We start from the raw sequence: 12094 nt of genomic DNA, 5'->3' as shown, positions 1-12094 counted from the left end.
TGCTCTGTTGACACACCCAAAAATTTAATTTTGAAAACTACGTGTCGATATGTCGCTCAGCTCTAACCGAGTAGGATATTGTTAATCTTTTTTTTACATTCATGTTTATACTGTGTACTATTTCTGTGTAAGAAATCAGTCCACCACTAAGGAGCACATGTTGAATAAAATTAATTAACTATACATGTTTACGTAGCTTTAAGTGTGAGCTGTTTTATTAGTTCAGTATTTGTTTAAGTGATCACTTGTTTGCTTTTCTATCTAATGTATATTTTTATTTCTAAACGTAATAATTTTCTTTTTTTTTTTTTTAAATCTGTGGTCAAGTGGTAGCCAAGTCGAAGACGAATAAATGAAAAATGGGTGCGTGTACTTAGGTACGCGCGTGAGAAGTTATTCTTATTTGGCATCATTAAAAAAATAGTTTTTAATTGCATGCAAATAATTCTCCATGGTAGCGTTAAAGGTTTAACGCAACCTTGTTGGAAGTCGCATTAGAAGTATAACTTCAATAAACGAAGTGTCGACGTGGAATCTTGCTCTAAGCCGAGCTGGCCGGCTGGGGCAGGCAGAGGCTACACTCGCCGGCCGAGCGAGCCGAGTCAGGGCGCGTCAGAGCCCGCCGCGGCCTGCGTCCAGCGCGAGGACAGCGGGTCGGCGTGACGTCACAGCACCCGCGCATGCAGATTGGATAACTCCGCGTGCGTGAAGTAACCGCGTCGCGCGAGTTTTGTTTTTCCAGCGCCTTGCCTCGCCGCTCGTTCCAAACCTGCCCCGGCGGCCTCGCGCTATGCGGTCCATCCCACGACCGAGCGCTGTTCCGCGGTGGTGAGGGTGACATTATGCTCGGATAAAAGTGTATATCTACGGTTACTTAGCTCTTAAAGCTAAAATTTGCCACTTAAAACTTTAAAAATTTTTAAGTAAGGGACCTAATGAAACTAGTTTTAACAAAGTTTTTACTATTCAGGTTGTGTCATATTTCGGCCAACAAACTTCGGCTGTAGTTCATCGAGAAAAATTAAGTTAAAAACTTTTACAGGACTTAGGGTCTAGAGTTCTTCCCAAAACTGGTGGATACTGCTTTATGTTGAAGCCGAACAAGTTTTTTATTGCAAATAATGTAGAGACTGAAAAAAAAATTTGCAGATTCATTTCTCGATAGGCTGGAACACGTTACAAAAACGCATAGAAAATGTATCCAATGAGCTGGGCCGGTCAGGTTTGCAGGCATTTGCAAGCTAGACTGTCGCCGAATTGTGACACGCCTCCGCAGGTCTCTTGCAGTGCGTCACGAATTGCCCTCCCAACATCCTGTTCGAACACAATAAACCTGAATAATGAACCGTCAGACATTGGCCGCGCATTTGTTTGTAAACAGCTTTGCGGTAGTGCTGCCAATTGTTCGTCAGTGACGTCACAGGTTTGCGCTGACATGGTGGGTTTGTTGATAAGGACGCGTGCACAACAGACCCATTTTAACGTTTATCTTTTTTTTATGGTACTTTTGTTTGTGCCTTCGCTTCACTCTGCTCAAGAAACACGAACTTTCAACAAGGTAATATTTTATCAACTTTGTTGCCAATCAATATATTTCACGGTAGTGCTACAAGAACAATTTTACCTTTTCAAACACATTTCTTGGGGAACTTAAAATATACTTGCAGTGACTCAATTTTTATTAAACTAAAGAACTACAATAATTGTGTGTTCAGATAAATTTATAGTTTTGTGTATTTCACTGGAACGTATTTTACAATTTACAATGTTAAATTGGCATGTTTACTAGAAGATATTTTCGCTAAACGTTTCCATAGAACTAATTCGTAAAGTTACAGATTCTTTATCCATTATACATTTTAAATTATTATAACTGTTCGAAATCTGCGCGATTTAAGTGCGGCATCTTTTGACTCGCCTCCGTAGTTCTGTAGAAGCTCTAGAACATCTCACTAGTGATGGGCCGAATGCACTTTTTCCTGAAATCCAAATCTTAAATTATATTTTAATTAGATTTTTAAACTTTAAAAGAGTACTTTGAAATTGCAATTGTAAAAATAAGGAATAAAATAAAAATCACCGAAAGCACACAAACTTAAGTTTAAACAAAAATGCATTTGTTTAAATTTGTATTTTTTAAATATAAATACCATATTCACATGTTCCGAATACAAACTAAAAATCTTCATGTCACAAATGTTTCCTCGAAACCTTGAGAGCACTGATTATTTGGTTGCAGATACTAACATTACTTTGTTTTCTATAGCGATAGATTATAAAGTACTTAACAACTAGACTAGTGCTAGTGTTAGAAGTTCTGAACTGTTTCTTCTCAAATATTTGTCTTCGAATCCTTATCCTCAAAAGTAAAATCTTTAGAATACTAATGTTCAAACGGTATCTGATGTTTTTAGGTATTTGATCAGCATATCGCTATTTTCTATTGGTTGCCTTCTCTGAACGTATTAGCAGTCCCTATTTAGGTCAGCCACGTGGATTACAGCCTTTCAAGAACGGAACGTTTTCCATTGGCTGATGGCCTTGCTGGTCTTTCGGATAGCTGACGATCCAATCACAAACAAGAAAAAATCATTTCAACTTTTGTCTTTACCCTTATCGTATTTTGGAGTGTGTGTGTGTGTGTGTATGTATATGGGTGTGTATATATGATTTTTTTTTTTCCTTTCGGAAACTTATTGACCCATTTTTCAGTAGTTTATTAAAGAGACGGGTTTTTGAGATATTAAACGGCACAGTTACGTTTGTCAGGAAGGCGATTGTTGATGGCTGCCGAAGTTTGTAGAAGGATGGTCGCCCGCAGTGGATTCCTTGAGTGTTTCCGATGGGTTAACGATTGAAAATTAAGAATTAGTCGTGTACTTAACATATGAATCTATGAATTCTATGGAATGGTTTAGGATTGTCGTGTAGGAATTATAACGGTTCGTGTAAGAAGTGTATATATATATTTATATATTTATATATATATATCATTCCTTAAGAAAAAGCGCCAATCAGAGCACAGTAGAATGTGTTGTTGGTGAGAAATAATGTTTGGTTCGGAAAGCAGGTTATGATGTAGTATGCAAGGAGTAGGAAATACGGAATTACTTATATTATGTTCAAAAATAATAAAATACTAATAAGAACAATCCACGAAAATTAAAACAAAGCTTAGATTGGAATATTTTTTGGTTATGTTTTAATATTTCGAAAATTAATCATTCTGATGTGTTTCTAGTTAATTTTGTATGCACAAGTATATTTTCTTACCGTAAATTCATTTTACAGTGGTTTGGAATAGAAGATATTAGCATTAAATAAACTAGTATTTATATAAGTTAAATATCCTCGGATACTGATTTGTGTACAGCTTCTAGGTTACGAACCGAAATGTTGCAAATTGTAGGTTCAATCGTAGCCATGTGTGTGTTATTTCAAGTGGGTACATAACCAATTCCACCATGGATAATAATATTACGTTGAAAAAATTTTAATCGGTAAATATTACAAACCGAATACAAAAATTCCACATAAATAACATAGCTGATTTCTGGCCCGTTTTTATTGGCTAGAATTAGTGAAGACTAGTTAAACCATAAACTGGATATTACTTAACCATGTGCTCGTCGGCGCACAGGTTAAGACTCAACCTTTGATTTCAAGGCTGCTTTCACTGAGAAACTAGCCGCGGAAAAAAAAAATCTTCTGATATTGAAGCAACCTGATGCATCATCAAAGAAATATATTTTAGCAGTCATTTGCTTGCGTTTGCAATGTTTTCAAACTCTATTTTCAGGAAATTTTAAACGTTCAAGTAAATCATTTGACTGTAGTAGATTAACACGAGAGGGTGTGGGTTTGACTGGCTAAGAAACATGCCATTGTTTCATTTTTTATTAAATGATAGCGCCACAAACCATTATAAGGCCACAAGGAATCATGTAAGGACGCGAGTTACTTCTTCCAGTTCGTTTTCGCTTCCAGTCAAAGATTGATGCACAAAGCACAATGCTTTAACTAACGCTCTTATTTTCTTTGGAAATCCGCGAACTATGCGGTATTTATCGGCAACCTAACAACCTTAAAGGAAATGTTAGCTACCTAGATGTTTCTTTGGTCGTTCGTTGCTGGGAGTATTCACCATGAATGCTTCATATTGTCTATTTTCCAATACGGAACAACCAAAACACTATGTTAAACTACTTTATATTTTGTTTCGAAACTTAAAAAAATGGTTAGGAATTGGTTAAGGCCCTGACACACAGTCAAATTTTTGCTTCCAACACCTTCCAATGTGTTGTGTAAAATATATTTTGGAGGGTTATGACGTCACCAAAAACGTCATTAGCGCAGCCATGTTTGTTTGACAAGTTGGATGACTTGAGTTTCCATCAAATATTTTGCATATAGAACGGGTTCTAAAATATGTTGGATGTTAGTTGCTTTCCGCCAATCAAATCCATGCATAGGAAAACGAGAATGACATCCGTTTCCGTCGCAACGAATCAAAATGGCTAAGAACACGTGTATGATTAAAGAGGTTATAAAATAGAAATAACTAAAATAATTTTATATGAACGTATGCGAAACCATGTTATGTGTAAACATGAAATATTAAAAAAATCACTGAATAGTTAATTGTGTTAACGAATATTATTGTGAATTAAATTAATTCATGTTCAAAAAAAATTTTAATTCACTAAAATTATATTTAGCACTGCGATGCGTTATTTAATTTCAAAATCTAGGTTTCAATTTAAAAGTTGGAGATAGCTAGACCAAAAATAGACTTTGATAGTGTGACATGATTCAAAACATACGTGAGGTATTTTGTCCAAATTTATTTTACGGAGAAAATTGTAAGCTATTTTCCAGCCAATATTACCCTTCCAACTCTGTTGTCAACTATATTGGAGACAGACAAATATTTGACAGTGTGACAGAGCCTGTAGCAAAACAAACGGTAGCTAATAAAGGCTAATAATTTTGTTTAATAGCTTGAAATAAACCCACTAGGGAGAAATATAATACTGTCATCGTGAAGTGAGTATGCTAAACAAAAATGTTAACCTTACACATCAGCAAGGATTAACACGGCAACGATTGCACGTGCCCATAACGTAACATCTTACCTCCATTATATATCCATCATATATTAATACTTGTTAACTTTTAAATTTAATTTTGGTGCTAGCTTTCTTTTTCTACTGTCGTTATGATGTCATTAATTTATATTTTATCTAATATGAATGTGTATGTGCTTGTTTTAAAGATTCGATGAAAATTATTTTTGTGAAATATTTGGAACATATTACAAAACGTTATTATATTTAAATTTCCTCGGTTTAGTGGGAACCATATTCAGGGTGTCTACTGACCGGGAAATTCGGGAAATTCGGGAATTGTACATGAGTTTCACAACCCGGGAAAAAAACGGGAATTGTACATGATTTTTGCTTAGTGTACGGGAATTTTTTTTCTTTGCTCGTGCAATTTTCAAAGTGTTTTCACTTTTAAATATATCTCAATACAGAAGCCTTCGCACAGACCAATAAGATTTATGTCAGTTGCTTGATCAGAAGTCCAAGAACGGACTGATAATTTTAGCTAAAACATACTAGAGACTCGTAATTGCTTTAGCTTCTAATGCACGTCAATCCGTACTTCGGTCCAGAGATGTGAGGGGAATATTAAGAAGAATTTGCTGGCGACACTGTATTTTCTCTCGCTCTGTTTTTCATTTCGTCAGTAGTTTCAACGTCTCTAGTAATTCACTTTGTTGTTTACCTACCTAATCAGGGCTTACTGCGTAATAATTTACTTTTTTTTCTCTTTAAGGATGCCTTAGTTTTATGTTGCGTGTGTTTACCTAATCAGTGCTTACTACGTAATAATTTACGTTTTTTTCTCTTTAAGGATGCCTTAGTTTTATGTTGCGTGTGTTGTTTACCTAATCAGTGCTTACTGCGTAATATTGTACGTTTTTTATTCTTTGAGGATGCCTTAGTTTTATATTGCGTGTTTTTTGAAGCGGATTTGAAACGTGAGTACCATCATTATTATTTATTGATCTCGTTTACACCCGCTCCTTGAGTAACGTTGTTCAATTTCTGCTGTTTTTAAGTAACGACGTCTGTTATTTACAGCATAATTTGAAGTAGCGCCCTTTTGTCTTCTTTCATTTATGTGAAATTTTATTGTATCCGTTTAATGGCAATGTTATTCGCGTAAGATTAATTCAATGCAACGAATTAATAGTGTGATGAAAAACAAACGCTATTTTGCTTTCCTTAATAACTTTTCGCGTCTTTCAGAGTTTATGGTCTTAAGCATATTTCAGATATATTTCTATAGTTTGCATTATGTAGAAATATCTCCGATGACCGAGTTTTCAGCCACTGTTTGTATTACATTTGGCATGTCAGCAGCTGCTCTGGTGAGCAAAGCCAGAATCTTCCAGGGCTAGTTTAACTTCAGTCATTAGGATTCTCTAGTGGCTAGTTACAAACAAATTGTTCTAGTAAACAACAGTCGGGAATTACGTTAACTGATTAAATAATCTAAATAATAATATAAAGTGTTTAGTTTATGCTTTGTTAAAGCATACTGGAGGTTAAATGTATTTCCTCCATTATAACATACGCGATAGTATCTTGATTAAAATGGTGTTAGGCAAGCATGATTGGAAAACAAATTATTTTCATTGACTAACACACTTATGGAAAAAAAATATATTTGACTAGCGCTCTGTTTTTCACTAACCAATTATGAAATTACTATAGGGGCGGGTGTAGCTACTTTAAATATTAGTGTCTTACAAAGTATTATATGGCCTGTATAAATTCTTATATCCTATTTTACTTGCATTTATAAATACTCCTAATGTTAACTGTCTTCAAAATTTACCCTTTTTTCATTTTTATGTTTTTGTAGATACGTGATTCCTTTATACTTGCCTCAATGGCTAGGCGTATTCGAGGAAGAAATTCATTTCAACCACAATGGAAGGAAGAATTTCCATGGCTGCAAGAAGTCGATGGAAGCAATCATTCTGCCAGGTGTTCAGTCTGTAGAACTATTTTCTCGGTTGAGTCCATGGGAAGAACAGCTGTTGTCAGTCACTCAAGTGGTAACAAACACAAACTTAGATTAAGTAGCTCTGAGAAGTCCACCTCTCTTGACACGTGGACTACAAAAGCCGGTTCAGTTCATGTGGCAACTGCAGTAGCAAATGCTGTAGCTGAAGCTTCCTCTGTGTCTTCACTATCGAAGCTCCCTTCATTAGGTTTGGGCTCTACTGTTGCTAGCAGTTGTGAAGTTTCACAGGTAGGGCACCAAGTAAAACAGCATACTGTATCAACCAACCGTGGTTTAAGTAGTTATCTTAAAAGAGATGAAGTCACACGTGCTGAAACATTGTGGTGCCTCCAAACAGTCATGAACCACGATTCCCTCAGAGGAGCTGCTAGTAGTGTTAGCCTCTTCAAAAGAATGTTTCCGGACGATTATATTGCTAACAGCATGCAACTTCAAAAAGATAAGATTTCCTATGTTATAGTATATGGTCTATCTCCTTACTTCCATAGTGAACTTAAAACTCGCATTAACAGTTGTGACTTTTTTTAGCTTGGGTTTTGACGAAAGCATGAATAAAGTAGCACAAAAGCAACAAATGGATTTGTCTGCAAGATTCTGGGACATTTCACAAAACAGAGTATGTTCTCGTTATGTAACATCAGTGTTCCTGCATCACACCACTGCTGAAGATCTTCTTAAAGCTATAAAAGCAGGCCTAGAAGATTTGGATTTTTTGAAGATCATTCAATTGTCGATGGATGGTCCTAATGTAAATTTCAAATTATTGAAACTTTTGGCTGAAGATACCCGATCTTTTCCAGATGCTCCACAATTTCTTGACATTGGATCTTGTGGACTGCACACTGTTCATAATGCATTTAAGACTGGTATCAAGAAGACTTGTTGGGACATAATGGAGTTCTTCAGAGCTTTATACTATTTGTTCAAAGAGGCTCCGGGTCGACGAGGCGACTATACACAGGCCTCTGGATCTAATGTGTTTCCTCTGAAGGTATGCTCAATCCGCTGGGTTGAGAATGGAAGAGTAGCAAAAAGAGCTAGGGAAATGTTGCCACATGTTGACAAATACATAAGTTCAGTTAAAGGCACAGCCAAGGAACCAACATGCCGTAGTTTTTCAACAGTTTCAAAGGCAATTAAAGATAATCTTCTTACAGCTAAAATAGCTTTTTTTGAGGGACTGGCTGAAAATGTGGAGGAATTCTTAAAGGAATTCCAATGTGATGCTCCAATGGCACCATTCCTCTATGATGCTTTAACAGTTTTAGTGAAGCATGCTATGACGAAAATTGTCAAGAAGAATGTTCTTGAGAGTACTTCTCTTCAAAAAATAGACGTTTTGAAGCAAAATGAGAGCAATTCATTTATCTGTCTTAAAGACATTAAAAATGTTGACCTTGGTTATGGGACAAGGTTAGCTTTGGGAAAGTGCAAGAACGTCTCCGAAAAAGATATTTTACTCTTTCGTAAAGATTGTCGCACTGCTCTACAGCATTTTGTAGTAAAACTAATGCAAAAGTCTCCTCTGAAATATCCTTTGACCAAAGCATTAAATTGTCTGAACCCGTGCCACATGTCTACAAATGCTGATGCTTGCAAACAACTTACATCTGCTCTTGAAATTGTTCTTAAAGCAAATCTTTTTTCTGCTACCACAATAGAAAGGGCTGACCGTGAGTACAAGGTTCTGTGTTCACAACCACTTGTAATGGAAGATCTGAAGACATATTCACGATCCGAGACTCGACTGGACGCGTTCTGGATGAAGTTGATAGATGGTAAAAAGGAGTATGAAAACCTCGTTCCAGTAGTTAAACTTCTCCTAACCGTATCACATGGGAATGCACCCTTAGAGCGTGGATTTTCTGTAAATAAAGAGATTTTAGTAGAAAATATGAAAGAAACGTCTGTCATTGCACAGCGTCGTATTTATGACCATGTAACCTATGAGGGTGGATTGATGAAACTTGACATTACAAAACCCATGATTCTTTCAGTAAGAAATGCGCATTGCAGGTATACAGAAGCACTCAATGAACAACGACAAGCGAACGCAGATGCTATGAAACTTTCGGAGGCAAATAAACGTGCTGCTGCTGAGCTTCGAGAGCTTAAGGAGAAGAAAAGGAAGTTGATTGAGGATGCTGAACGAGAAGTGTCCATCATCAACGAACGTGTTAAGGAGCTGCAGAAATAAGTACCATAACTTACTTAGAATTGAAATCGAGTTTTCGGACTATTGTGGACCTGTGAAATAATTTAGTCATTTACAAAAAATTGAAGGCTAGAATTTAACTTTTCATAAAAATTGTATTTTTGTGTTATCAATGGTGTAATGTATAAAATATTACAAGGTCACTTATGTTTTTATCATAATTTGTTTTGAAAATAGTGTCGTGTAGTGTGTTTATATTGTTTGTATAAATGTCACAGTGTTGAGGCAGAAGTGTTATAAGGTATACAGCTGAACTTTATCAGGATACGTTACTAAAAGGGTTGTTACCACGGACAGGTTTTCAAATAAACCTTTTAAGACCAAGTGTTCAGGCATGTGTATGTATGCTTGCATATGTTTGTAAATTTTGTTTAATCATCTTTATTTTTGTAAATCTTCTGAATATCTTTGCAAATAAAATGTTTGAAACTTAGAAATTACTATAATTTAGTTTCTGTTATGTCAGTAAAGTGCAAAACTTTTGTACAGGAATTTTCTCAGAAGTGTACAGGAATGTAGAGAAATTGTACAGGAATTTTGCTAGCTCAGTTTGGTAGACACCCTGATATTGTTTTTGTCGATTGATATTTATAATCGACTTTTTTATGTTACATTTTCAAGTTTGAAACACTTATCTGACATATTTTGCCAAATGTTTGGCATACATTATTCGACATAACTTTATGAAGATTATTTTTAGGAATAGTATTTACTGTGTTGTTTAGTAATATATTAGCTATGCATATAATACTATAGTAGTTTAAATTTTATGGCGATATGAAAATAAAATATTGATTTTTGAATAGATGATATTTTATTGTAAATATGAAGTGAATGGCTGCTAGAATTCCAATCCGAGTAGGCTAAACATTTCTCAGCATATCATTTTGTTTTTCTTGTAGTATGCTTTAGTATGGAAGCACTGTCTTGGCAGTGTTTAAAATTAAATAAAAAATAATTGAAATTTTGTGATTCTAATGTTTTTGTTTTTGTTTTTGTTGACAGGTACGTACTGTTCAAAAAGTCAATTTACCAGGCGTGTGTGCGAACCAGGGCTTCAGGTAAGGACGTCATATAACTCTAACTAGTGAGAGCATTCCATCATATTGACAACTTTTGAATCATCGTCAGGAGTATTATTTCAGTAAGCAATTCGTTTAAATGTGAATTTTCTCTGCCTTGTATTTTGTCAGGCAGTACAGGTGTAAGACTTGCTCTTTTAAGACTTCGACGTAATTTATGTGGGCATACACAGTTATATACGTATGTCCTCGCAATCTTCACTGGTCCTTATTGCGTACTAGAGGCGTTCGGACTTGAATAATTTTTGGCTTATAAGTTGTATTAACCAGCTAAACAGGTCGTTAATATATATTTTTTTTTCAAGAAATAAATAACAGCAAAATATGTAGAAAGTTTACAAGTATATATGTGGCAAACTGTTTGTATGATAGCTGCCAAAAAATATATATATATATTTTTTTGTGACATATAAAAAATATTACAAAACCGATTGTTTTATTTAGGTTTAAGCGCAGTATTACTTGCTAATTTATATGGTTTAAATTTCTTTCAGAAATATGTATTTCATTTTTCTAACCATAGAAATGATTCAACTTCTGGATGAAAAATGTTATGAATATTAATTTAGGGCATATATTACAATTCTGCTAAATATAAAAAAAAATATTGAGTAACTTTTCAATAATGAATGCATTATAATTTTATATAATTTAATAATTATTAAACTGACAAATATTTATTAATGTTTTATTTTGGCCTTTGAATTATTCCTTATTACCAAATTCACCGCTAAATTGAAACATACACAAAACGACTTATAAAGAAGATACAGTTTATCTCTTATCATTCCGTTATTGGAGACGATGTATGGTGATTCATCAGTCATCTCGTTCTCGTCAGAAATATCTCGCAGTAAAAATACCCTTTAAGAACAAGACGTAAAAATAAAGTATTAGGCTGTTGGGTGCAGAGAGGAAATGTACTAACTAACGCTGTTTACGCACAAAGCCAACTCCGTGCATCTTAAAATATTTTCGTATCAAATGAACCAAAATTACAATGAAAAAGATAATTTGAGGCATTTAAAACAAGTTTTTTGCCTGCAATAAATACTTGGCTTTTAGCACCAAAGTGGTGGTATTACTTAAAAAGTGAATTTCCTAGCCTAGTACAACTACAAAGAGTCCAAAAAAATTCCCCATCTTAACTGTTTGACTGTTAGTTCCAGCATGGTTTCTAATCATTGCATATTAAATATGATCCCCGTTAGCAGATATGTTACACAAACCAAATTTAACGTTAAAAATTGTATGTCAGTACTAAATGATTTGACTCAAAAATTCCTGTTGCTTTTCTGGTGAAATTCAAACAAGTTTATATATTAATGAAGAGACTGTTGTATTTTGATATCAGATAGCTCCACCGCGGGCTGGATACAGTACTGGCTTCTGGGAGCGGCACCGGAAGTCAGGATAACGTATGGGAACGAGACTTTATGTATCAATACATTAAATCCAGGCTATGCTATTTACAGTTACACATCCGTATTTAATAAGTATTTAAAATTAAAATAGCAAAAAAATTACTTTATAGGTCTTTTTATCTATTGCTTGATTTACCCTTTCGGGGTGGAGGGGGGTTGTTCCCCTGCGCCCTCCCCCCTTCCCCCCTCTGCATGATTAGCAACCGCTCCGAGCATATATATTGATAATTACCTACCAATCATGGATTATCTTAAAATAATGCAACCCTGAG

General features: G+C 35.0%; 2 protein-coding genes across 4 annotated transcripts in view; both read left to right on the top strand.

The window, feature by feature from the left end:
* Positions 1-12094, top strand: part of LOC134527580 (inositol-trisphosphate 3-kinase homolog) — a 533915-nt gene that overhangs the window by 331316 nt on the left and 190505 nt on the right. The gene's annotated exons all lie outside the window — the stretch shown is intronic.
* On the top strand, positions 5302-9745 carry LOC134527578 (uncharacterized). Its single transcript, XM_063360380.1, has 2 exons — positions 5302-6046; positions 6937-9745. The coding sequence occupies exon 2, from the start codon at positions 7565-7567 to the stop codon at positions 9296-9298; it is 1734 nt and encodes a 577-aa protein (XP_063216450.1). The 5' UTR covers positions 5302-6046; positions 6937-7564; the 3' UTR covers positions 9299-9745.

The sequence above is a fragment of the Bacillus rossius genome, chromosome 1 (genome assembly GCF_032445375.1).
Source record: "Bacillus rossius redtenbacheri isolate Brsri chromosome 1, Brsri_v3, whole genome shotgun sequence".
In the NCBI taxonomy this organism is placed as follows: domain Eukaryota; kingdom Metazoa; phylum Arthropoda; class Insecta; order Phasmatodea; family Bacillidae; genus Bacillus; species Bacillus rossius.
This window is presented reverse-complemented; position numbering and strand designations above follow the sequence as displayed.